This window comes from Malania oleifera, chromosome 2 (genome assembly GCF_029873635.1).
Source record: "Malania oleifera isolate guangnan ecotype guangnan chromosome 2, ASM2987363v1, whole genome shotgun sequence".
NCBI lineage: Eukaryota > Viridiplantae > Streptophyta > Magnoliopsida > Santalales > Ximeniaceae > Malania > Malania oleifera.
The window spans coordinates 135,100,140-135,126,736 of NC_080418.1; the positions used below are offsets into that span (position 1 = coordinate 135,100,140).

The 26,597-nt window shown below is 36.3% G+C and overlaps 1 protein-coding gene across 1 annotated transcript in view; it reads left to right on the forward strand.

The window, feature by feature from the left end:
* LOC131149465 (uncharacterized) overlaps nucleotides 1-26,597 on the forward strand; it is a 137,642-nt gene that overhangs the window by 103,076 nt on the left and 7,969 nt on the right. Inside the window, exons 27-31 of the mRNA XM_058099917.1 lie at nucleotides 8,917-9,252; nucleotides 14,493-14,646; nucleotides 14,762-14,872; nucleotides 15,052-15,219; nucleotides 24,961-25,087. Of these exons, the coding sequence (XP_057955900.1) occupies nucleotides 8,917-9,252; nucleotides 14,493-14,646; nucleotides 14,762-14,872; nucleotides 15,052-15,219; nucleotides 24,961-25,087 (896 nt within the window). The remainder of the gene's footprint in view (nucleotides 1-8,916; nucleotides 9,253-14,492; nucleotides 14,647-14,761; nucleotides 14,873-15,051; nucleotides 15,220-24,960; nucleotides 25,088-26,597) is intronic.

The following is a 26,597-nucleotide window of genomic DNA, read 5'->3' on the forward strand; positions in this document are numbered from 1 at the left end:
TAGTATGAATAAAATATCTTCATACATTTAACTATATCTAAAATGACATTTTTAAAACTGTACTGAACTGTATCTCTAGAATTACATAATTTCTGAATAAAATATTGTCAGCTCAATATAGCCCATTTATAGTAAATCTGCCCATATATGCTTGAAAGAAAACACCTTGTACTGCTGAATTAGCGTCGTCACGCTTTCTCCTCGACATGCTTCCCCCCATGACGGGTTGTGCGGCCCGAAGGCTGAACTTAACATATGGCCGACCAACCATGGCTAAGTAAAAAAAAAAGGTAGTAAGTATGAATGTGCCTACCCTTAACTTGAAACTGCATTGGGAAGGGTCACCCAGAACTGCATCGGATGGGGTCCCCGGCACTGCCTCGGGGTAGTACTATACCCAGGTCTCCAACCGACTATCCTGCATCACACTTCCATCCCCGTGTGATTGCACTCATTGCCAATACATAGCTACGGTACCGTGCTCATAACATCATATGATATCCCTAGGGTTCTTAAATCATATATGGCAATTTACATAATAAAACTGAAATCATAACTCATTTCTATAAATCTGTACAAAACATAAGCTGTTCGTTGTTCTATACCATATCTATCATATCCTGCCTCGATATAAAAATCGGCATATCATAACCCGGCCTCTAGCCGTCATATCACATTGTGGCTTATAGCCGTCATATCACATATCGGCTTATAGCCGTCATTTCTCATATCGGCATAGAGCGTCACATCACAGTAGTTTACATAATCTGTTTATTCATGCCAATTTAAACCATACTCATGCCACACAATTTTTCACCTGATAAATCATAAATAAGGTAAACTGTCTGAGAAAATCTATAAGTTGCTGAAAGTAGGGGTATGAGCATCTCCACGGTTTTATTTAACTTAAACTATACATTTTATTGAAAATAGGAGATGTTCAAACCATTCACGTTAGTTTTCCCCAAAACATATAAAAGTCAAAACCACCATTTTCATATACCTGATTCGTTCAAAAAATCATATATACCGTTTCTGTATACATATATTGCAATTTAATCGATTCATATTTAAAAATAACTGACATAATCTAATCCTCTTACCTGTTCCTGAAGAAAAATGCCTAAACCTTCGAAACCACCGAAGCCTAACCGCACGAATCCGCCGAAGATCGACGGCCTACGTGCTGGGAGGAGGGAGAGAGATTCAAAGAGCACTTGCGGAGAGTTCTCGGGCTAGAGAGAGAGAAAGAGTCAAAACCCTAACTTTAGAGAGAGAAAAAGAGAGATTTGAGTGTGAGAGTTAAGAAAACAAAAACATAACTTAGCCCTTAAGTAAGTAGGCCCGCAGGAAAACCCCTGTGCTTGACAAAACCGTCAATGGTTTGGCACTTAAACCGTTCCCCGCAGTTGAAACCCTCGACGGTTTGGTCCTGTGCCAAACCAATTTCCTCTTTTTCCTTTTCCTTTCTCTTTTCTTTTATTTATTTTTTTATTTTCTTGGTTCGGGTTACTACATTATCAAAGTATCTTTGCCATCTCTCTTATATGTCTTCTTCTCTAGTTAAAACATTATCATTTTCATCCTTTATACATTTTACATTACTTAAATCTTTGCATTTTTCTTTCTCTAGCTCTAGCAAGCTTATTAATGTCTCTTTCTCCTTCTTTTGTATCTAATCTATTATATAAAGCATCATAAACTCTATGTTTAGCTTCACTAATAGTCTTTTTTGCATTTTTTTGCCTCTTTATACTATTCAAGGTTTTCTATATTGATATAGATATGTCATATTTTATACTAGTTTCTTTTTTTCTTAATGACTTTTTGGACTTCATTATCCCAACAACAATTTTGTTTAGTACATACTAATAATGCTAAATGACCAAATAACCATTAACACTCCCCCTTAAGCTAGAGCATATATATCATATGCTCCTAGATTGTTACAAATGAATTTCGCACGAGCACCTCCCAAGGCTTTAGTGAACAAATTAGCAAGCTGAAAATAAGACTTCACATGAATGGTTGTAATGAGCTTCTATACAAGTTTCTCCGGAACAAAGTGGCAATCCACTTCAATGTGCTTTTTCCGTTCATGGAAGATTGGGTTGGAGGCAATATGAATAGCAGCTTGATCATCACATGTCAAGTCCATAGGCTGAGAATGTCAAAAACCCAGTTCTTCCAACATGTTCTTCAAACAAGTCCGTTCACATGTAGTGTGAGCCAAAGCCCTATACTCTGACTAAACACTTGACTTGGCCATTACTAATTGTTTTTTACTCTTCCAAGAAATTAAATTACCACCAACAAAGATACAATGTTGTGGATCTTCAGTCGGAAGGTGACCTAGCCCAATCTGCATCTACATATCTCTGAGGATGAGTGTGACCCCAATCTTGATATAAGAGGTTGTGCCTTTGAGATATCTCAAAATGCGTATTATTGCATCCCAACGACTTGTTCTCGAGGAATCGTGAAACTGACTCACAACTCTTATTTGGAAATATTTGGTCAAGTGAATGTGAGATAATTCAACTTTTCAACAAGTCTCTAGTACCATCTTGGGTTAGGCAACAAATCACCAATATCTAGCACTAACTTACTATTGGGATCCATGGGTGTATCAATAGGTTTAGACCCCAACAACACAGTCTTATAAAAAAGGTCAAGAACATGCTTCCTTTGTGAAAAAATGGTTCTCGTACGAGGTCTTGATACTTTTATACCCAAGAAGTACTTCAACGGTCCCAAGTCCTTGGTTTGAAACTTACTTTGTGGGAAAATCTTTACGTCCTAGATGCCTTGATCATCATCACCAGTGTTCAGAATGTCATCCACATACACAGTAAGCAAAATCTTGTCAAATGGAGTATGACAATAAAATACAAAGTGATCAACTCACACTGTCGAAGGCCAAACTCGAGTATTACAACACTCAAGCAGCCAAACAATGTTCTAGGAGATTGTTTTAATCCATATAATGATTTCTTAGGCCGACACACTAAGCCTGACTCTCCCTGAGCAACAAACCTACGTGGTTGTTCCATATAGACTTCCTTATAAAGATCACCATGTAGGAAAGCATTCTTCACATCTAATTGATGTAGAGTCCAATGACAAGTAGTGGCTAAGGAGATGAACACATGTACCAAGGCAAGTTTAGCAATTGGAGAAAATGTGTTTGAATAATTCAAACTATACGCTTGAGTATATCCTTTAGCACAAGATGGGCCTTCAAACGAGCCATAGAATTGTCAAGATTGACTTTCACTTGGGACACCCAGTTACAACCAACCACAAACTTATTAGGAGAAAGAGGTACCAAATCTCAAGTATCATTATCATGTAGCATACACATCTCTTCAACCATTACAGTCCTCCACCCAAAATGGGGTAGGGATTGGATGTTGGGTACAAGCAAGGTCTCAAATTTCAATTTCGATTCAAATTTTGAAGCTACAAAAATACGCGATGGAAATTTCAATTTTGATGTCAATTTGAAAAAATAATGGAAATCATTAGTAAAACATGGAATTCTTTTATGAAGCTTTAGAAATGATTAATAGACATAATAATGTAAGTTTTAGGACTAATATATTACAAGTAAATACATCTATGCTGTGTTTAAGGTGGAGACGTTGTAATATAATATGTGCGTCAAACATATTTGTAAGATAATGTACATGAAACATATTTAGTGAATCAGTTCATACAAATGAAATTCATAAATTTTTTAAATATTATTATTATACAAATAATGATAATTTAGAAATGAATGGTTAAATAAAATGTTGTTGTATGTTTATTTTTTCATATAATTTCAAAAGCACTTGTAATAATCATTTGTTTCAATGAAAATAAATAAAATAAATTAAAAGAGAAATTTCATTTCACTCCTAAATCCCTTATTTGAATTTCAAGGAAATTTCATTGTGTAGTTCAAATTTTGACAAGGCTCACTAAAATTTTGAGATTTCGATAACTATCAAATGATTTGTTGAAATTTCGACGGAAATTATGCAAGACCGAAATTGATTGCCATTTCGATTTCAAGGGTTACGGCCATGGTCTTAAATTTCCACAAAATTATCGAAATTTCTGATTTCAGTCACCTTTGAAATCGAAATGGCAGTTGATTTCTGTCTTGCATAATTTCCGTCAAAATCTCAACCAATCATCTGAAATTTATTGAAATCTCGAAATTTTAGCGAAACTTGTTGAAATTTTGACTATACGATGAAATTTCGTCAAAATTCAAATGAGAAATTTAGGAGTGAAGTGAAATTTCTATCCTAATTTTTTTATCGAAACAAAAGTTTATTACAAGTGCTTTTGAAATTATATGAAAAAATAAACTTACAGTAATATTTTATTTAACCATTCATGTCTAAATTATCATTATTTGTATAATAAATTTTATTTAAATGTTTTATGAATTTCATTTGTATTAATTGAATATTTTTAATGTACATTATCTTGCAAATATGTTTGATACACATACTATTTTACAACTTTTCCACCTCATACAAAACATGGATGTGTTTAATTTGTAATGCATTAGTCCTAAAACTTATATTATTATGTTTTTTAATCATTTCTAAAGTTTCACAAAGAATTCCATGCTTTACTATGAATTTCCGTTATTTTTTCAAATCGAAATTGAAATTGACATCGAAATCGAAATTTTCGTCGAAATTTTCGTACTTTTAGAGCTTCGAAATTTGAGTCGAAATCAAAAGTTAAGACCTTGGTTACAACTTACGAAAATCGAAAATTTCGACGGAAATCGATAATTTCGTGGAAATTTAAGACCACGGGTACAAGTGTATTTACCTTTCTGAACAGCTATAGGAGGATCAACATCATGGGAAATAAGATCATCCGACGAGGGAACTACAAGCACAAAAATAGAAGTTAACATTGATATCACTTTTGATAAACATTGATATCACTTTTGAGTATGGGAATAACCTAGAAAAATACATTTGATAGCACGATGATCCAACTTATCTGTTCCTAGGGTTAGCTGATGGACAAAGGACACAACCGAGTTAGAGGAGGAAGGGAGAACGAAGGAGCCTTAGGGAAGATAACTAAATATGGGATTTTACCACCAAGGACAGAGGATGACATTTTATTGATGACGAGGGAGCAAGCTATGAGCATGACACCACTCCAAAAAACTTTGGGGACATTCATTTGGTACAATAGGATACGAGTAACTTCGAGAATATGTTTGTTTTTCCTCTTTATGACTCCATTTTGTTATTGAGTGTGGGCACATGAGGACTAATGGATCATAGCAAAATTAGTCCTAGAGGTAGTGAATTAGGTACTAAAGTACTCCTTAGCATTATCATTATGAAGTATCCTGACTGGAATATGAAACTGAGTCTTTATTTGAGAACAGAGGGCATAAAAGATATTAAACAACTTAGAACAATCTTCCATTAGATACAACAAAGTCATCCTAGAGTAGTCATCAACAAATGTAAGAAAGTACTGAAACCCCAACTTCGATGTGACATGACTAGGACCCCAAGAACATGGATTGGACTAGCATGAAAGGACTAACCAGCTATTTGTTGACTTGAGAAGCAAAGGGAACACAATGATGTTTTCCTAATTGACTTGACTCACACTCAATATTAGACTCAGAAGTCAAGGTAGGAACTAGCTGTTTCAACTTGTCCAAGGAATGATTGCCAAGGCGACGATGGATTTGAAGTGGTGTAGCAATGGCTGTGCAGGAAATGGGAGGAGAGAGCGGGTCGAAGTAGTAAAATCCATGAGCTTCACGTCTTATGCCAATTGTCTTCCTTGTCTACAGATCATGAATAATCATAGAATTAGGAAAGAAAGTTATAGAAAATTTGGTGACTTTGTAAGCTTACTAACTGACATGTGATCGAAAGAGGATTTAGGAATGTATAAAATAGAAGAAAGAGAGATGGAGGGAGTAGGATTTATTGTTCCTATCCCCTTAATTGTAGTAGTGGATTGATCAGCAAAGGTAACTTGAGGTAGATTTTTAGGATTTTAGGGTGCAAAAAAGAATTTGGTTGCATTTATCATCTGGTTAGTGGCAACAAAATTGATAACCCAAGGACTAGTGAGAGAGATACTAGATGACATACAAATTGGAGGATTACCTTTTTGGGCTAAAGATGCAATGTGATAAGATGTTTGTTGAGACAATTGATACTATAGAAACCTTGAGTACTCCTCCTCTGATAGTCAAGGTACACAGTTGACTCAAACAAGTGACTAATGATGAAACCATACTTTTGGGATTTATAAACTCCAAGCCAACACTCACAAACTTAGACCAATTATAACAAGATTAATTGCTAGAACCATCGGAACAACCATGAACAAGATGACCCACCATGAGCGAGTAAAAAATAAATCAGCACTAGGCTTCCACAGCAACAAGAAACTTAGGCACAGCCCCGAGAAACCAACACACAGCACCAGAACAATTGGAGCAACCACAAACAAGGTGAACCCATGAATGAGTCATAACTAAACCTGCATAAGGCTTCCACACACACACACACACAAACCTTACACGAAACCAGCACACAGCTCTAACAGTACCAAACAATCATTTGCGCAGTGCTTCGAGTGAACAATGAAAAAGTTGAACTTTTTGAACAAAATACTTAACAAATGATTTGATATATTATGGTGTATGGAGGTATTTAGAACATTCTAAAAAGGATGGGAGCAGAAATCATGATAAAAAAAATCTCATGCATCAGCACTTGGAGTCAGAGCTTCCAGCTTCTGGCCGGCGCATGGGGCACTCTCCGGCTATGAAATTTCACAGGAAACAAGATCGGCAGGTTCTGAGGCTTGCTGTGTGGTTATTTTTGCATAATATAAGATGTTTCTTTCTGTTTCTGAAGAGGACAGCAGCGTCTAGGATTTTTCTGGCAGCTACAGCATTTTACAGCAGCTCCTGGACTCTGCCTCTAGTCTTTGATGGTGCAGATAATCCTTCTACAGCAGCAGGTTTGAGGTTTAGGATTTGATTTAGAGTTTGGTTTTCGTTTGAGCTCAGTGTTTAGGTCAAATCTTGCTCAGTGTTTAGCTCAATGTTTTACAATTGGGTAAAAAATGGAAGACCTAAAGTCAATGATAGGTCTCTCCCTCTATTTATAACATATGTCAAGTACAATACCAATGACCATAATGCCTTTACTAACTCACACTTAATAACATAACTGTAACACATACTAATAATGTTAAATGACCAAATAATGGTTAACAAACCTGAAAGATCTAATTTGATTATTAAGGTAGTGTGAGAATTAAGGTTAGGGTTAAAAAGTAGAAAAAGAGGGGAAGAAGGCGACAGGAGATTCAGCCAGATGAGAGAATTTTCTCAGACATATCAGTTAACCATTATAGGTATATACATAAGCAGATGACAGAAATGCACTTAAAACAGTTATAGAAAATAGGTGCAATGGTGAAGTTTTTGCTGGGTGACCTGGAGGTCATGAGTTCGAGGCCTAGAAACAGCCTCTTGCAAAAATGCAAGCTAAAGCTGTGTAATATAGACCCGTCGTGACCCGCTCGTTCCCCAGATCCAGCACACACTAGAGCTTGGCGCACCAGGCTGGCTTTTTTTTTTTTTTTTTTTTTATCTATTTATTTATTTTTATTTTTTATGACGTTGCCCCACTCTAGCACTCCCTCAAGCTGGGAGTACATAAATATCACCCAACCCCAACTTGATGCAATAATCAGAAAAGGAGGCAGGTTTAAACAAAGATTTTGTGAATAATCAGGACTGTACAATGTGCTAGCCACAACTTTCTTCATGACCATGTCTCTTCCAAAATGCTAGTCAGTCTCCGTATGTTTTTGTGCTCCAATATAGCAAATGGTTGGTGTTAACATAGCTTCTTGATTCTCCCAAAACAGAGTCAGTTTTAACATGAGACCTCAGTAAACTGGCTGATTGTATGTGCCATAGCTTGGTAATCAGCCTTACTCCTAAATCTCACTCAACGTGCAATGCCATGTCCAAGCCTGTCAAGTGACTCAAGTGCATCCATAAATCTGGCATGGACATGTAGCTTTTAAGGAGTTTAAATCCGATATTGGTTAGATATTGGGCTTAAAAGATGCTTAAGTGCTGCTTCAGCTTCTCTGTCTCTTGGCTTAAGCTTTTAACTAATACATGGTAACTTCATTTAAGCAACCAATAGATCAACCTGAAACCATAGTTTAAAACTCTGACAATATATATTAAGTAATGGTAGTTAGGTTACCACTTCACCCAAAAGCTAAAGCTATTAGGTTGTGGGCCAACAATGTATAACTAGTTTTAGCAATTGTAGTCCACTTAAAATGAGCAAGCACTTGCTTTTTTTCCTGCTAATTGAGAGATTAACATAAAATAATAATTTTTATGGATGCTATCCAGCTATCTGTTGCTGAACTGTTGATGACGAATATGAACAGGGGCATATTTTCTTTTTAAATCATTGCAAAGCAGAAGAAATTTAGAGACATGCAGAAATTGTTGAATAAGTGATAAGTATCTGGAAGGCACTATTTTGCGATTCTGATATGCTGAAACTTCTTGGCATCTACGTAATAGAAGAAATATTTATCCTGGTCTGGTTTGTGAACAATTTTTTGAAAAGCTATTCAGAAGTGAAATAACACATACATTCATTCATATATACATATATATATATATATATATACACACGCACACATGCATAAATTTTTATTGTCAAAGAACAATTGTTTGAACAAAAGCTCAAATTGTCAGCTACATGGGCTATGCATGGAAATTTTTTTATGAAAATAGATTATCCTTGTTCTTGAACTTATACTAGATGAATCAATGGGTACTGATCTCTTTGATATTTTCTGCTACTGTTGCAGGGTCGGTGTTGCCAACTTTATTAGCTTATTAGTTCAAAAAGTCAGGGTTGATATAAAACCATTTACAAGCATGCTATTAAAGCTCATGCTTCCAGTTGTTGAGGAAGAGAAAGCCAGCCCAGCAAAGCGTGCCTTTGCGAGTGCTTGTGCAATAGTTTTGAAGTATGCAGTTCCTTCTCAGGCCCAGAAACTAATTGAGGACACGGTGGCTTTGCATGCTGGTGACCGGAATGCTCAAATTTCATGTGCAATCTTACTGAAAAGCTATTCTTCGATGGCTGCAGATGTTCTGAGTGGATATCATGCTATCATAGTTCCAGCTATTTTTCTATCTAGGTTTGAGTTGGATATGCTGTTCTTTTTCTGCTATTTTGCGATATTGCTGTGGAAATTGTCACTTAAAATTGGAGAGCCTTTAGATAATTTGGTCACCCATTTTAATATACCTCATATACATAAAAAAGGGCAATAGTACCCTTAGTAAGATGGTAACACGTAATACTCAGCCTCAAGCTGGAGCATACAAATGTGTGTGTGTGTGTGTGCAAATAAAAGCACAGCCATCATATGTGCATCTTTGTTTTCGGTGTAAGTAGACTTGTTCGCTGTTCACATTTGTTCTTCCATTGCACTTCTTCTTTGGAATTGACTTGTTTTGATTTTTCTTGGGAATATTTGATATGTCCTATGCCTGATTTTTGTGCTGTTAATTTTAGAGGTTTCGGGAGGGGAATGAGAGGAAAGTTATGTGGAGATGTTCAGGTTTTGCCATTATTTGGTATATTTGGTTGGAAAGAAATGCCAGATTTTTAAGGGTGCTGTAACATCAAATAATAATGGTGGTAGACATAGTGACTTTTCTTGCATCTCTATGGTGTTCAGAAAACAGGTAGTTTACGGGTGTTTCTCTAGAAAATTTGCAGAGAGATTGGTTTGCTTTGATACATTAGAGAGCTACATTTTCCTTAATTTTGTTGGTCACATTGAATTATTGGAGAATGTCTTGTTAGGTAGCAACAAGAGGCTACATCAATAGCTGAAACTTGTTTTCGGGTAGGGTAGTAATGAAAAAATAACCCTTAATGACATGATACTCTTGTAATCAATCGACGTGTGTGGACGGGCTCGGGGGAGTGGATATGTGTGTGTGTATGTTCCATAAACAGGCGTCATCAAGCTTGGTGACACCTTGTCAGGCCCACATGAGGTATAATAAAATGATCCTGACCTTTGAATTGAAACCTTATATCATACCTAACTTCACAAATGGCCCTAGTTGAATTTTCAAAATTAGAGCATCTTTTGAAATTTTTAGGCCATACCTGTCTCTTATTGGATGGTGCCCAAATTTGACCAATAGACAATCCATGATATGATAATCCAGCTATAGAGATCAAATAACAGGATGTAAAATTATCTAGTTTTATGTTGCTTTATATGGGCCTAATGAAGCCACAGAAATGGCAGCTTCACTGTTCAATCCAATTTTGACATCATGGATTGTTTTAATAAATTTGAGCTCCATTGAATGAAGAATAGGGTCTAGTCTTGGCCATTTTATGATTGGACGCTCCATGAGTGCCTAATTCAAAAAATGTGGAAGAAGTGGGAGTCCAAATTCAATTGACTTGCAAAATATAAAGGTAGATTTTTATTCCATTAGCAAAGATCTATTTTTCTAATACTTTGGGTCCATAAAAAACATTGCAAAACTAAATAGTTTTGCATCATTCCATTTGAACCTTCCTCCTGTATGTGTGTTTGTGAGTGAGATGTTAATGATAAATGAGATTTGGGAATTGTTTTCATTTTAAGATTTTTAGAATGCCACTCTACCTAAAAGCTTAAGCTATTAGATTGTGGGCCAATAGTGTATATCAGGCCTTAACACTCTACTGCACATGCAGTCTGAAGCACATATAGAGATAAACAAATGATAAACAACACCCATTGTAGGGACAAATAATGCTTAGCAAACAAACAAAAAATGCAGGCAACAAGACTAGACCTAGGACCTCTTGGTAATTAGCACTGATACCACATTGGAAAACCAATTTACCTAAAATCTTAAGTTGTTAGGTTGTGGGGAAACAATGTATATCAATCTTCAACACCACCCCACACAAGCAGCCTGACAGCTTGTGGAGAGATTTAAAAAAAAACAATAAATAATAACAACCATTACAAGGAATGCAATAATTTTTAAGCACCATTCAAATTGCGGGCAACATGACTAGAACCCAACACCTCTTGGTAACCAGCTCTGGTACCATGTTAGATTACCGTTTCATTTCTAATACCATGTAACAGTTTAAACTTTTAGGTAAAGTGGTCAACTAACATGGTTCGAGTTCAACTCGAGTGTTTGTGCTTTTGTTCCTCCAGATTGTTGATCCCGTTGAAGAGGAGTGGTGGATCCTACAAATTCCTAATCCTATAGATGAGTGGAATCCCATGGTTTTAATGGCTCCTAGTTGGTTGCATGAATTAAGTGATCAAGAATGGCCTTCATTCGAAGGTGAGCGGTTGGAATTGACAAGTGAAGAGAAGATTGTTGAGAATTCTACTTGTGAGCATGTCCCACTTTGAAAAAAAAAAAATGAAGTGGAGGATGGGAGCTTATGTACATGATTGGAAGCTTTTGGGTCAAGTTGGTACGCACCCATGTATTGCAAGCCTGCCCATGACTTCCGTGGCCCCAAGTATTCTAATGAAGATATGCTACTTAGGAATTAGGATTTTATTCTAATTAAGATTGTTGAGAATTCTACTTGTGAGCATGTCCCACTTTGAAAAAAAAATGAAGCGGAGGATGGGAGCTTATGTACATGATTGGAAGCTTTTGGGTCAAGTTGGTACGCACCCATGTATTGCAAGCCTGCCCATGAGGACTTCCGTGGCCCCAAGTATTCTAATGAAGATATGCTACTTAGGAATTAGGATTTTATTCTAATTGTTGAATTATTTTTTGTTATGGAATTTAATTTTAACTTAAGACACTTTTTTGGTATGGGTTGTTTTTTTTGTGCCTACAAGTTTTTAAAGGATATTTTGAAGCAAATAGTATTGGGGTGAACAATTCTGTGAGAGACTACTTCATCAGTTTGGATAAGGTTTTAAAGCTCAATATTTAAGGAAATGATGTTCTTCCTCTTCCCTATTCCTTGTTTAGGTCAAATGTCAATGTGTAACATCAATGAAAATTCTAGAGAGATTTTGTTGGCTGAAATCATTATTCAATTCTGTAATTTCTTCTCCACAGACCTTCTTTTGAGAGTGTTTATTGACTTCCACATGTTTAAGAGCCGTACTGGCAATTAAATTTTGGACCCTTCTCCTATTCTGGCTGTTTATTAAATTCAAAGGTTGATTAACAGGTGTTTATACTGCTCTGGCCTCTTGAAGACTTAGTCATGAACTTGTAGAGTCGTAGACCCTTCTACTTTTCCTTCTTTTGATGCCATTGACATCAAGGATACTTCAATCCAAAATGGGGAAGATAAAGGGTCATATGGGAACTGATGACCTGTTTCATGCTCATGCAGGAGCCTCTTATGTGTTGTCAAGCTCATTGTTGGAAGGATCTTTGGCGTGGGGAGCAGTGTCTTTCACTTGTTTTGTTTTATCTTTTTCATTTCTTTATCTAATGATGAACCTATCTCTTTTATAGTTGTGACGGTGACCTTATTTCTTGGGACTATTCATTTTTCTAGAAATCTTAATGATAAAGAGGTGTAGGAGCTTTATTTACTTCTAACAATGCTGGAGTCATTTTTGTTATTCTAATTGTGGGGTTGTTAGGGTTCGGAATTTGGATTCTTCTAGCATTTTTTTTCGTGTCATTCTATTCTCAAATTACTGGTCCTCATATTCTTTTCTTCTTGCAAGTCATTTGTGGAAGCGAACCTTCTCTAAGGTTAAATCTTTTGTGTGGATGTCCATTCTTAATGGATTCCACACCAACAATATGTTAAAGATCAGAAGACCTTACAAGGCTGTTTCTGCTGATGTGCATGTGATGTGATGGAAGTGGCCAGAAAAATGCTGATGTTTTTTCTTCATTTTTCGATTGCTGGTTTTTGTGGAACATGGATTTTGGTGTGTTGAGAGTGTTGGGTATGCCCTGGTTCTTTGGAGGACTATTGGTTGATTTCAGAGGATTTGGTGGTCTTTTTTTTTTTTTTTTGCTGTTGTCTGGGTGATTTGGCTGGAGAGAAATGCCCATGTTTTCCGAAATTAGGTTTTGTCTAGAAATTTCATCTGGAATTGGATTTTCTTTTACTTCTCTGTGGATTTTTTCGTCCGGTTGCTTTAGTGTTGGTTTTTCTGATGTACGGTTAGATTGGTTGTTTCTTCTAGCTTGATTTACATCTATTGCTAGTTTGTACTTTGTATATGATCTATTTTTCTTTTTGCTCTTTTAGGCTCTGTTATCCTCCTTGTTTATTCTTTCTTCTCTCAATAAGTCTTCTTTTTCTGTAATATTATATATGTGTGTATATAGAATTCTACATCAGCTGATTACAACCTGAGTTCATTGACTGAACAAATACTGTCAAAGTAATTTTCATTTATGAAATACATAATAATTAGATCAAATTAATTGCAATTAGATTGATAGGAAGAGCTGCTGACTACTAGGGGCTGCTGAAATAAACACGTGAAGAGGAAAAGTGAAGTTTACTAGTTGGAAGAAAAATTCAGTGGGAAATTTTGACCTTAGAGTTTACATAATTTGTGATGAGTTGGTCGGTTCTGTGATGACTAAACAGAGGAATTTATATTAAGTGATTTTGGCAGATGAAAGCAATAAACAGCAAGCTGCATATAAATGACATTGTCGAACAAAATTTCAAGGTGTCATTGATCTTCATATATACTTTGATCAGAATAAGAAGGGTGCCAGCATGCATTGGCTGTAGACAAGAAAACAACTGACTTCAGACTGGAAGTGTGCTGAACAAATTGCATGAGATTTTATAATCCATGAAGCACCAATTGGTTATGTGCATGGGAAGAAGTTAGGCACCATGGTACATGACCAGGATGACTTTTTTTTTTTTTTTTTTTGGTGGGGTTCAACTGCAGCTTCTGGAAATTGTAGCTCTGCTGCTATAAAAGGGCAGCTTGGTGCACAAAGCTCCTGCATTTGAGGGTCCAAGGGGTGGACCACAATGGGTCTAAAGTATGCAGCCTTATTTTACAGTTTTTGCAAGGGGCTATTTCCACGCCTCTAACCTGTGATGTCCAAGTTGCATGGTGACAACTCTACTGTTCCTAGGCTCCCCTTCACCTCTGCTGCTATAGTCAATCCAAAGCTCCAGATTGTAGATGGGCCTCCTAGATTTTTCCACTTCCCTTTTACCATCTAAATTCATTTTAATCTTTTATCTTTCTAGAACCAGCCAATGTAAAATGTGTTCCATAACTGTAATTTAATTTAGGAAATTGCTTAGTTATTTAATCAAAAACATAACAATCATTCTTTTAATCTCTGTAACTAATCCAGAAACTGAGATAGGTTCTGCAGATGAAATTACGTTTTTATGTATAACCTAACACAGAGTCTTATGCAGATTTGAGGATGAAAAATATGTTGCTAACCTATTTGAGGAGTTGTGGGAGGATAATACCAGTGGTGAGCGGATCACTCTTCAGCTGTATATGGGGGAAATTGTTTCTCTTGTTTGTGAGAGTATATCATCATCATCATGGGCAAGTAAAAGAAAGGTCTGCTTTATCTCTGCATTTATTACTTCCTAGTAATCTTGTTTTTCCTGGTCCTGCATTATTCTTATGATTTTTGTTGTTGACCTCTTCTCACTCCAATTTATCATATATGCAGTCAGCACAGGCAATTAGCAAGCTTAGTGATGTTTTGGGTGAATCCCTGTCTCCTTACAATCACATTCTTCTCAGCTCAGTAATGAAAGAAATTCCTGGTCGTTTATGGGAGGTAGGTACATGTGTGTGTGTGTTTGTATTATGCACTGATGTTCAGTACGACTTAAAATGGCTTAGTTCTACTGCATATTTTGGCATCCTTGTGTTCTTATTTCTTAATTATTTTAAGATATTAAAATATTATTGCTTTGTGTCTTAGTTGCTTTATTAATAATTCTTAGAGCTTGACAGGGAAAGGACAGCCTTTTATTTGCAATAGCTGCTCTTAGTACATCTTGCCATAAAGCAATTTCCAATGAAGATCCCGCCGCACCAAATGCAATTTTGAGTGCGTTATCTTCTGCATGCACAAAGAAAGTTAAGAAATACCGTGAAGCAGCTCTTTCATGTATAGAGCAGGTAATGAATCATGCAATTGCTTTCTGAAATTTATCAAATGCTTCTTTCACTGAGATAATATTCAACTTTTTGAGCTGAAGAGTTTTATACTATTGTTTTTTCAATGCATTTGAGCTTCCCGGAACACCTTTTTCTTCAATTGCAGTTATAGGCAACTTCTCTGGCTTTCTATTCTTTCTTTTCTTCTGGGTAAAATGCAACTGTGGTCACTGAACTTTAATTTTATGCACTTAGGTCACTCAACATAACAAATTCTATTAATGTCTCCTTTTCCTCCAAGACAAGCAACATTCCATTAAAATTTCTTATGGGGCAGCAATGAGACTCCTGCATCCCACAGTTCTCTTTTTTTTTCTTAAAAAAAAAAAAAATTATCTATAATAATAATATTATTCTTATTTGAAAGATAAACAAAAATTATTGTCCACCAAGAATAATTTCTCAAGTGCCTTTCTGCAGCCGATCACCGTCGCTACCATCACCACCTTCACAGTTTCACCAAGATTCCCCTTCCCATCTCTGGTCGAGTTCCTAAACTTTTTCCACAAATCAACTGGAGCAAAGGTCTCTTCATAATTGACACCCTATTCTTGATTATTCCCAAGTGCAACAAAGTGAGCTTTGTAACGATCTAGACTTCCATTAGATCAGACCTTGACTGAGTAAACCCATTTACAACCCAGAGGAACAATGGTGAGAGGACAAGGCTCAATGTCCCAGGTGTGATTGGCCTCTAGAGTGGCAATTTCTTTCTGCATAGCTTGTCGCCAACAATCATGCTTGTTAGCGTGTGAGTAGGAAGTGGGAATATCTAAATTAGACAACGCAGCAATAAGAGCTGAAATAGAGTTACCAGGACTTGAAGAGGGAAATCCATACCTGTTCGGGGGTACAGACACTCGCGAAGCGCGACGTACCAAAGGCTTTGGAGGTGCTGCAACTGATTGAATTTGGGGCATGGTAGGATCAGATATCGGAAGAGATTGTGGGTGGGGGCGCCACGTATACACAATTCTTGGTTTAAAACAAGAACTGACTGGATGAGGATCTGAGAACTGCTCCTCAAAGGAGGGAAAAATCACAGTAGGAGAGGAGGGTACAGAGGACATAGGAAAGAAATGTTGGTTTTCAAAGAAAATAACATTCCTAGAAATGCGTGTACGATGTAATGTAGGATCATAGCAAACAAATCCCTTTTGAAACACATTGCATCCCAAGAGTGCACATTGAATAGATTGAGCAGATAATTTATGTCACTCATATGGAGGTAAATGAACAAAACATACACAACCAAAGGCACGGAGGTTATCGTAACTAGGTTGCTTAGCAAATAAACGGAAATAGGGAGACTTCATGAGTAGGACTTGAGAAAGTAAACGATTAATCAAGTAGCAGTTTTCAAAGCCCCAACCCAGAACAAGGATGGAACAAAGGATTCCAGCAAGAGAGTATGGACCACATCTAGGAGGCGACGATTTTTCCGTTCGGCTACTCCATTCTATTGGGAAGTAGCAGGACATGAACGTTGATGAATAATGCCTTTAGAAGCCAAAAATGCCTGAAACTCAATAGACACATATTCACCACAAGAATCTGTGCATAATGTCTTAATAGAAGCAGATAATTGATTGTCAACATACGCTAAAAACTCAGTGAAAGTACGAAAAACCTCAGATTTAGAGCAAAGAAAGTAGGCCCAAGTAAATTTTCTATGATCATCAATGAAAGTCACGTAGTATTTAAATTTTTCATGTGCACTAATCGGGGAAGGTCCCCAAACATCACTATGGATAAGCTCAAAACACTGAGAAGCTCTACTAGCATCTAAAGGGAAGGGAAGAGTTTTGCTTTTACCCAGTTTGCAAGAGGCACGCTCAAGAGATAAATAAGAACGTTCTTTATTACCAGGTACACCAGAGTTCAATACATGGGATAAGATCTGAGTATTAGGATGGCCTAATTGACGATGCCACACCATACTAAGATCTAAAGCATTATTACAAGCAAAATACTTAATAGAAGAAACTGGAGAACATGTTAGAATAGGCAAAAGTAGTGGAAACAAGCGCCCCACTTTAGGTCCCTTCGTGATTGGCTCCCTTGTGACCTGGTCCTGCACAACACAACCATTACCAGAAAAATTAACAGCACAATTGTTATCAACTAATTGACCAATGAATAAGATTCATGGAAAGCTAAGGAGCAAGAAACACATTAGTGAACTTAGAAGAGGCATCTCCGACAACAGCTATTGGCCAAGAACTACCATTGGCAGTCTGAATAGCAGATTGACCAGCGTAGTGCCGAACATGACGCAAGGTAGTGGATTATTCGTCATGTGATTAGAGGCACCCAAGTCTACATACCAGAGATTAGTAGAATTGTTACATTTGGAGCCCCATTGCTAATAATGCCGAAATTAGCATTTGTTGCACCATTTCGTGTGTGTAGTAATTCACTAGAGAAGGTGCAAGAACAAAGAAGTCACCTGAAGAATAGCCAGGGGCCACAAAAGTCAATGTGGGGGAGTACACTAACCGAAGTCTAGAATGCCTAGGCCTAATGATTCTGTGGGCAGATACGACATTTTTTGATAATGTGACCCTTCTTCTTGCAATAAGAGCAAAATTTATTGGAACAATTAGTAGCGATATGTCCAAATTCCTTGCAGCAAAAACAATGCAAAGTGCTAGAATGCACAGGCAGTCCTCGTCGTTGAGCAACATAAGCCACAGGTACAGGCCCGAAACTACCATGAGATTGTGTGAGAGTAACTTGAGTACTAAGTCATTGTTCTTCACGAAGTAACTCACCAAAACAAACATCCAAAGAAGGAACAGGAGAACGATTTAACAGAGACGAGCGAAAAGATTCATACTCAGGGCAGAGTTTCATAAGAAATTGATCACGACGACTAGTCTCGTGAAAACTTTGAATAATGGGAAGAGAAGCCACAGGAACATCCACAGTAACCAAATTAGAATATTCATTCCAAAGAGTTAGAAATCCCGAATAATAGTCTTGAATGGAATGATTGTCACGGTAAAACATGGCAATCGCATGCTCTAACTAAAAACGACAGGCACCGTTATCTTGATGATATACTATTTTTAAATAAGTCTACATGGATTGAGCAGTGCGATAAGGTCGCAACTTGGGGACAATATGTGGCTTAACAGAGCCAAGAAGCGAAGACATAATCCGAGAGGACAAGCTGCGGACTCCTTGGATTTATCAGGATTGGGTGCACAATCCGTGCCATCAATATGACTCCAAAGATTTTTTCCCTTCAAGAAAAGTTCAAACTGAAAAGCCCACGTAGAACAATTGTTGCCCGTAAACTTGGCACACACAGGTGCGGATTCCATGCTAAATACTGGAGAAAATCGAGAAGCCCAAAAAAAACAGACTGTGCCGAAAGAAACAGACCACCAGAAAATCTAGAAGCCCAAAATAAACAATGCAGGTACAAAGAAAAACCAAGAACAGCCTCCCTGCACTAAAAGTAGCTGAAAACAGCAACAGAAAGTTGTTGCCTGCTTGCTGAAGGTCACAAACAGCAACTGAAATTAGAGAAAAAGTGGCAAACCAGAAACCTGCTGTGCCTACTTGCCGAGAGTCACAAACAGCAACCGAAACTGGAGAAATAAGTGGCAAACCAGAAACCTGCTGTGCCTGCTTGCCTAAAGTCACAAACAGCAACAGAAAACTGTTGCCTGCTTGCAGAGAATCACAAGGACATAAACTGAAGGAATAAATGGCAACCCAGAAACATGCTGTGCCAACAGCCACAGAAGTATCAAAAGAACAGAGAAAAATTCCAGAAGAGAAAACAAAACCACCACAGCCACGAAACCGAGAAGACAAAAAAAAAATCGATGGGAAAAAAAAACCTAGCAGTCGGCTGGCTCTGATTCCACGTCAAATATTTTGTGAATGGCCAAATGAATTGGCCTTGAGTTCTGTATATTATATATTGACTTTACAAGAATGCTATACATGGAAAGTAAATAAGGTCTAACATGATTCTAGCCCTATACAAGTAAACTATAATCTGTCACGCCCTATACATGTAAACTAACTATATGCTAACTGTACAAAATAATGAATTGAAGTATAAGGAAATAAATGTGGGCTGAAGAAAGGAAAGAAATCTTTTGCTTTGCTGTTTGCTGTTCCGTTGACAATCAACACCCATTTCCCCGAAGTATCAAGTCTCTCTCTCAACTCTCGAAGACAGAGATGGGGCTGGCTGCTAAAGTAATGAACAGAATGCAAAGTAAATGCTTGACAAAATGCCTCAGATTATTTCCATTGATTATGAATTTTTCTTCACACCTTATTGTGCCAAAATACAGACTTATATACACATTTTGCATTCCTTAGCCGTCACTCTTGAGCTGCAGCCATGCTGCTGTGTTGGTGTGCAGGCAGCAATAATAAATCACTCCTGAGCTGCTACCATGCTGCCGTGTTGGCATGCAGGCAGCAAATACAAGAGCCCATACTGCATGAGCAATAATACATCACAAGAGCCCATATTGTATGTTGGAGTCCGTGACCATCAGCATTAAAATAAATGTTGATATGCTGGCAGCAATAAGAAAATCCCAAGGAGGCATACATCACTATGTTTGAGAACTCTCTTTAACACTGACGAGTGGTGACGACTGGCGGAGGGAGCTGCTGCAGGACATAGACGTACTGCCGACGACTTGTGGAGCTGCTGCAGGGTTGGCGGCAACTCGCAGAGCTGCTGCAAGGATGGCCTGCGAGGCTATGGCTGCTTGAGGGGGGCAGATCTTAGGCTTCGAAGATCGAAATCGGAGAAATGGAGGAGGTGAAGGCTGACTGCAACGAACAATCCTTCTTATTCTTCAGCTTCCAAGTTCCAACAAAAAATCAAAGGTACTATTTTTTGATTTCAGTCTTTGGAATGGTAGATCTGCCAAGGATGAGTGGTTGGAAGAGGGGGAACCCAGGGAATCATAGGTGGACCCGAAGGAGACAAGCAAAGTGGCCAAGAATCGGAGTGGCAGACTGTTGGCCAGTATAATGGTCCTTAACGAACCGTTACGCAGTGAAACATGGTGTAACGTCCATTACAAACCATTACGGTGGCGTTACGGATTTTCTCCGCAATATCAGTCTGTATTAGTTACGGCCCCATCATTTTCTGATACGTAACGGTCGTTATTAACATATGGGGCCTTGGAGTGAGCATTTTGGAATTCTACATGGGAATATTTTCATTCAAAATCTTGATACTAGCCTTGGAGTTCCAGCAGATTATTTATTGGTTCTTGCAATCAAAATCTTGACAAAGATTTTTAGGAACTTAATTTGCAAGCAGAGGCTATTAATCAAATATAAGCAGAAGACTCAGCCAGAAAAGATTTCCTCCATTCAAGTCAGAAGCTAAGGTTGAAAATCTGGCTGAAGAATTGACTCCATCAGTGGCAAAGAAGCTCTAGTACTTCATTCAGGAACAGGAAATGGGAAGGGGAATCTTGGTGAAGCTGTGAAGGTGCTGGTGCTGGTGGTCGTGGTGGCAGCGTTGTAGACAATAATTTCTATTTATCTGTCAAATTATTATTATATAGATAAAAAAAATTAAAAAAGAAGGGGATTTCTACACATTGCTAAGTTGAGAACTGCAACATGAGCAATTTTAATAGAGGGGCATTTGTCTTGGACGGAAAAGGGGACATTGCTACACTCTGCTAAGATGAGTGACCTAATTGCAAAAATTAAAAGTTTAGTGACCTCAATGCATTTAATCTTCAGTGTTCACAGGTGCATTTTACCACTTGTTTTACACTATGTGGAGATCCTTTTTGGACAGTTATATATGTTCTTGTCTTTGCAAATGTTGAAATATTCTTCAATTTATTACCGTCAAATGTTTGTCCAACACATTCAAGAAAAAAATCTATGTTGGGGAAATAATTCTGAATTTTCTATGCAAATTATTCTTTTAACAAGAAAGGACTGTATTTGAGAAATGACAAATAAAAAAATCTAGGGGGAGGCCGAGTTTCAAACATAATCCCAAAAAAGATGCGCTTCTAAATTCCTAGAATCAGGGAGAGGAAGCATGAAAAATTCTGGATGCACAAAACCTGCCATCATTTAAACTAGATTCTGAGCATCTGTTTGGTATTGTTTCTACTTTCGATTTTCTGTTTTTGTTTCTTTACAGCATAGAAACAAATTATGAAAACATGTTAGTTTACGTTGTGGATTTTCTTTTTCTTTTTTTACGTTTTTTAGCTGTTTGAGAAAAAACGGAAAACCAAATTGAATGGTTTTTAGTTGTTTTGGCAACTTGTTGCAGAAATATTTTAGTACCCAGAGTTAACTTTTTTGGATTAAATCTTTCATTTTATCCTTACTTTTGAATTAGAAACGATCATATTAATTTAAAATATAATTAAAATAAAAAATGCCCTTAAAATTTCAAAAAAATAAAAAATAATAAAATCTATTTACAAATTTTTTTACTATATTTCAATTGTCATATGTAATAATTATTCCTGTAAACTAAATCTTGAAATATAATAATTAACTAAAATAATTATACTAATTTTATTTTTATTATTGTATTTTTAATTTATATTACTTTGTACTTCTATTATTTTAATCATATTTTGCAATTTTTATTTGATTCAAGGACAAAAATGAGCATTTGTTTAATCAAGTTTTTAATTTGTTTAAGTTCCACAATATTAACCAAACAAGTTGCTGGTTTTAGATTTTTAGCTTATATTTCTGGCTTTTACTTTTCATTTTTGGTTTTTGTTTTTATAAATTTTTACAGTAATGCCAAACTGCCATTGAGTTTTTGTAGGTGGATGGATTTCTTTTATTTAGCTTTTCTTAATTCTATTAAGGTTATTATGGTGAGTTTACAAGTTTAGGATGGCTGTTGAAGTTGCTAGGTGTTTGGTTATGAGGTTTCCTTTTTCTGCCGTCTGTTTGATTTTTATAAAATCCTTTCCTTATTTATATTTAGGAGTTCAGAAAAATCATTTCATGCTCAATCCTGTCTTTCCTGCCATTGAAAATTTCCAACACACTTTTTCTTTTTACTCTAGGCAACGTATAACCTGAAACCATTACCAGTCATCTATCTTCAACCAAAATATAACCAACCCACCTGTTCATGACTGTAGGCAGCCTTATTATTTGAGTGATAGAGCCGATGAAGTTATTTTGATCTGCAAAATTGGAAAATGCTGGCTTATAAATTTTAGAGCTCCTGGATTCCTACTGGTCATGGCTACTCAACATAAATTCGATTCTTTCATCTCCATTGATTCATGAAAAAATCCTTGGGGCAGGTGGTAGTCATTCTGTGCAAAAATTCAAGATGTGGATGAAGCATCAGGCTGGTGGCGTCTGTCAAAGCTTTTAAAGTGGTGATATGTGAAGACTGTAAAACAAATAATATTTCAGATACTAGTGGACAGAACTGCAATAATCTGAGTCATCTAAAGTGCAAAGATTGTGGCTTTAAGAATTATTTGGTGATACAAGCATGTTCTTAAATTTTGATTTCGACTAAAATTTCGAAGTTTCAAAAGTACAGAAATTTCTATGGAAATTTTGATTTCAATATTGATTTGGATTCCAATTTGAAAAAGCAATGGAAATTAGTAGTAAAGCATGAATTCTTTTATGAGACTTTAGAAATTGTTAACAGACATAATAATGTAAGTTTTAGCATTAATATTTAACTAACTAAATACATCTATGTTATGTATGAGGTGCAATAGTTGTAATATGATGTGTGTATTAAAGATATTCATAAGATAATGTTTATTAAACAGATTTGGTTAGTGTAAATGAAATTCATGAATCAGTAAAGTATGATTTATTACACAAATATAGATAATTTAGACATGAATGGTTAAATAAAATGTTGTTGTAAGTTTTTTTTTTTTTATATATATAATCAGTCTTAAATTTCCACAAAATTGTTTAAAGTTCCATCAAAATTTCTGATTTCTGCCACCCTTGAAATTGAAATGGCAGTCAATTTCTATTTTACAACATTTTCGTCAAAATTTCAATGAATCATCTAAACTTTGTTGAAATCTCGAAATTTTAACAAAAATTGTCGAAATTTTAACTGAAGTATGAAATTTCCTTGGAATTCAAATGAGAGATTTAGGCACAAAATTAAATTTCTCTCTTAATTATTATTATTTTTTTTTATTGAAACAAAATGAGTATTTTGAAGGCTTTTGAAATTATATGAAAAAAATAGACTTACAACAACATTTTATCTAATCATTCATGTCTAAATTATCATTATTTGTATAATAAATAATATTTAAATGATTTAGGAATTTCATTTGTATTAACTGAATATGTAACTTAATGCATATTATCTTACAAATATGTTTGATACACATTATATTACAACTTTTCCACCTCATACACAACATAGATGTATTTAACTTGTAATATATAGCCCTAAAACTCATATATTAACCATTTCTAAAGTTTCATAAAAGAATTCAATGCTTTACTACTAATTTCCATTATTTTTTCAAATCAAAATCAAAATTGACATTGAAATCAGAAATTTCTGTACTTTTGGAGCTGCGAAGTTTGAGTCAAAATCGAAATTTAAGGCTTTGGTGAAAGGAGTTTCCAAGTTTGATGGAGTAGAATTGTGCTGCTTTGGGTAAAGTCTTTCATCACAAGCACATTTTATCATAATTTAATTCATAAATAATTGTGATGAATAATCATATATGACTATATGAGTGTACAGAATTTAAATGGGCCACGCTGGTCAGTATGCCCTTCAGGTCATGTCTCTGGGAGAGAGCTGTATGCAATTAAATTTCAAAATGAATTTTAACTTGTTAACATACACAGTCAATACAATTAAGGCCACTAATAAGCATTGCTTGAACTAATGCTCTTCCACTGTCATGTCCTTCAACTGCGGTGGTATGATTGCCAGGCCCTCTCCTTGTTCCGCCCGCTGGCCTCAGATTCTTCCACTTCCCAAGCCTTACCAAAGGGATGGAAGCCTCGAAAGTGGGTAAAGAAGCATGGGCCATTTCCATCGTTCTATGGGGAATCTTTGTCATTTCTTGATGTAGATATTCTATTTATTTTGAAAGCACATTTCTATCATAATTTAATTCATAAAAAGTGTGATGAATAACCATATGTGAGCATATGGAATTTAAATGGACCACACTGGTCAGTATGTCCTTCAGCTCATGTTTCTGGGAGGAAGCTGTATGCAATTAAATTGCAAAATGAATTTCAACTTGTTAACATAGGCAGTCTATACAATTGAGGCCCACTAATAAGCATTGCTTGAACTAATGCTTCCACTGTTATGTCCGCTAATAACCATATATGAGTATATAAAGTTTAAATGGGGCCACACTGGTCAGTATGTCCTTCAGGTCATATATTTGGGAGAAATATGTATGCAATTAAATTGCAAAATGAGTTTTTACATTGTTAGCACTGTATATATGGTCAATGCAATTAAGGCCTATTAATAAGCATTGCTTGAGATAATGGTCTTATACTGATATATCTTTGCCATTAATGTTTAATATCTGTGCTTAAATTCTTGGGATGTCTCCACATCAATTATAAACATTTTGAGGCATCCATTCTAATGTTTGATGTGAGAATCAATCTGCAGTGTTTCATATTTCTAGAAAAAGATATTTACTTCCATTTTTAAAACATTTTATACAGGTTATAAAAGCCTTTGGTAATCCAGAGTTCTTCAATATAATTTTTCCATTATTACTGGAAATGTGCACTTCAGCTACCCTCATCAAGTCCAGACAAGCAAACGTGGCAAGTGAGGCTAGTACAGCAGGTATTTAGGCAGCTCCAATTTATCATTAAGAATCTTGAATTTTCATTCACCATAAGGATATTGAACCTTGTGCCATTGAGCCTCCATCTAGCTTCTGTGTCAAACAATCAGTTTACTTAAAAGCTTAAGCAGTTAGGTTGAAGGCCAACAATGTATATCAAGCCTTAACACTACCCCGCATGTACAGCCTGATTGTATGTGGACAGATAAAACAAACAATGAATAACATTCATATTGAGAACACTAATTTAAAAAATAAATAAATAAATGAACACAGGCAGCGGACAAGAACTCAGGACCTCCTGACAACCATGGCTCTGATCAAGCAATTACCTAAAAACTTAAGCTTTTAGATTATGGGCCAATAAAATATATCAAGCCTTAGCATTTGCTTTGTTTTCATACCCATGGGAACCAAAAATGTCAAAATTATGGATTTTGGTCCTGCAGCTGGAGGTGGCTACTGGTTGAGATTCACCAACATGCTGTTTTTGGAAAAGTAGAAGAAAACTATGGCTTACTTTAGTCCAAATTTAAAGTGTCAATATTTTCACTGTTCTGTCATAGTTTTTTCTTGAGTTCCCATGGGAAGACAATTTTGCAAAATTATGGATACTCATCTTCTGGATGTTGCTGCTGGCTGAATTCCACCCAAATGCTGTCTCTGAAGACAAAGATGAAAAAGAGAAGAAAACAGAGAAAACTACGGCTTTGATTCAAACCATTTTTTTAATTGTTAAGTTTCATATCGGGCCCCGAAATTTCATTTTTATTTTTGCACTCTCTGGTTTGTCAATATGTTGGGCATTGTGGAACCTAGTTGCGTTCGATCTGGATGATGACCCAACCTTTTTTTTTAATGAGAGATTTTTATCCTAAGGTTTAGTCCATGGAGCGAAGGATTGGGCCATAAGGCCCAAGCCGCAGCCGCTCATGGACTAAGTGGCCCTAGCCGTACTCGTTGCCCCTTGGAAAATTTTTGGGCCCATTTTGTAGCCCATTCGGAACCCTGTGCGAAGCATATAAAACAATTGTTTTTTAGGTTATTAGATTAAAGTCATCACACTTCACGAGAGAGCAAGAGAGTATTGTACTGCCGCACTCTCTGTATTTTCTTCCTAATAATAGTGCAATTCCTACAACTCGTGGACTTAGGAAAAATTGTCGAACCACGTAAATACTGTCTTGTGTGTGTGATTAATTTTTCTTTGGCATATATTCTTTCTCTATTTTGTTTCTCATAGGTTTCGGGAATTTGTTGTTAATTCCCAACAATTGGTATCAGAGCCTAGGGTTAGGTTCGAGTGGGAGCAATGGCAAAGGAAACAGGAAAGGCGTCTGGAATAGAAAAGTTTGATGGCATAAATTTTGGATTATGGAGGATGCAGATTGAGGATTATCTCTATGGGAAGAAGTTGCATCTGCCGCTTCTAGGAGAAAAACTTGTTACTATGAAGTACGAGGAATGGACTCTCCTAGACAGATAGGTACTAGGAGTTATCAGATTAAC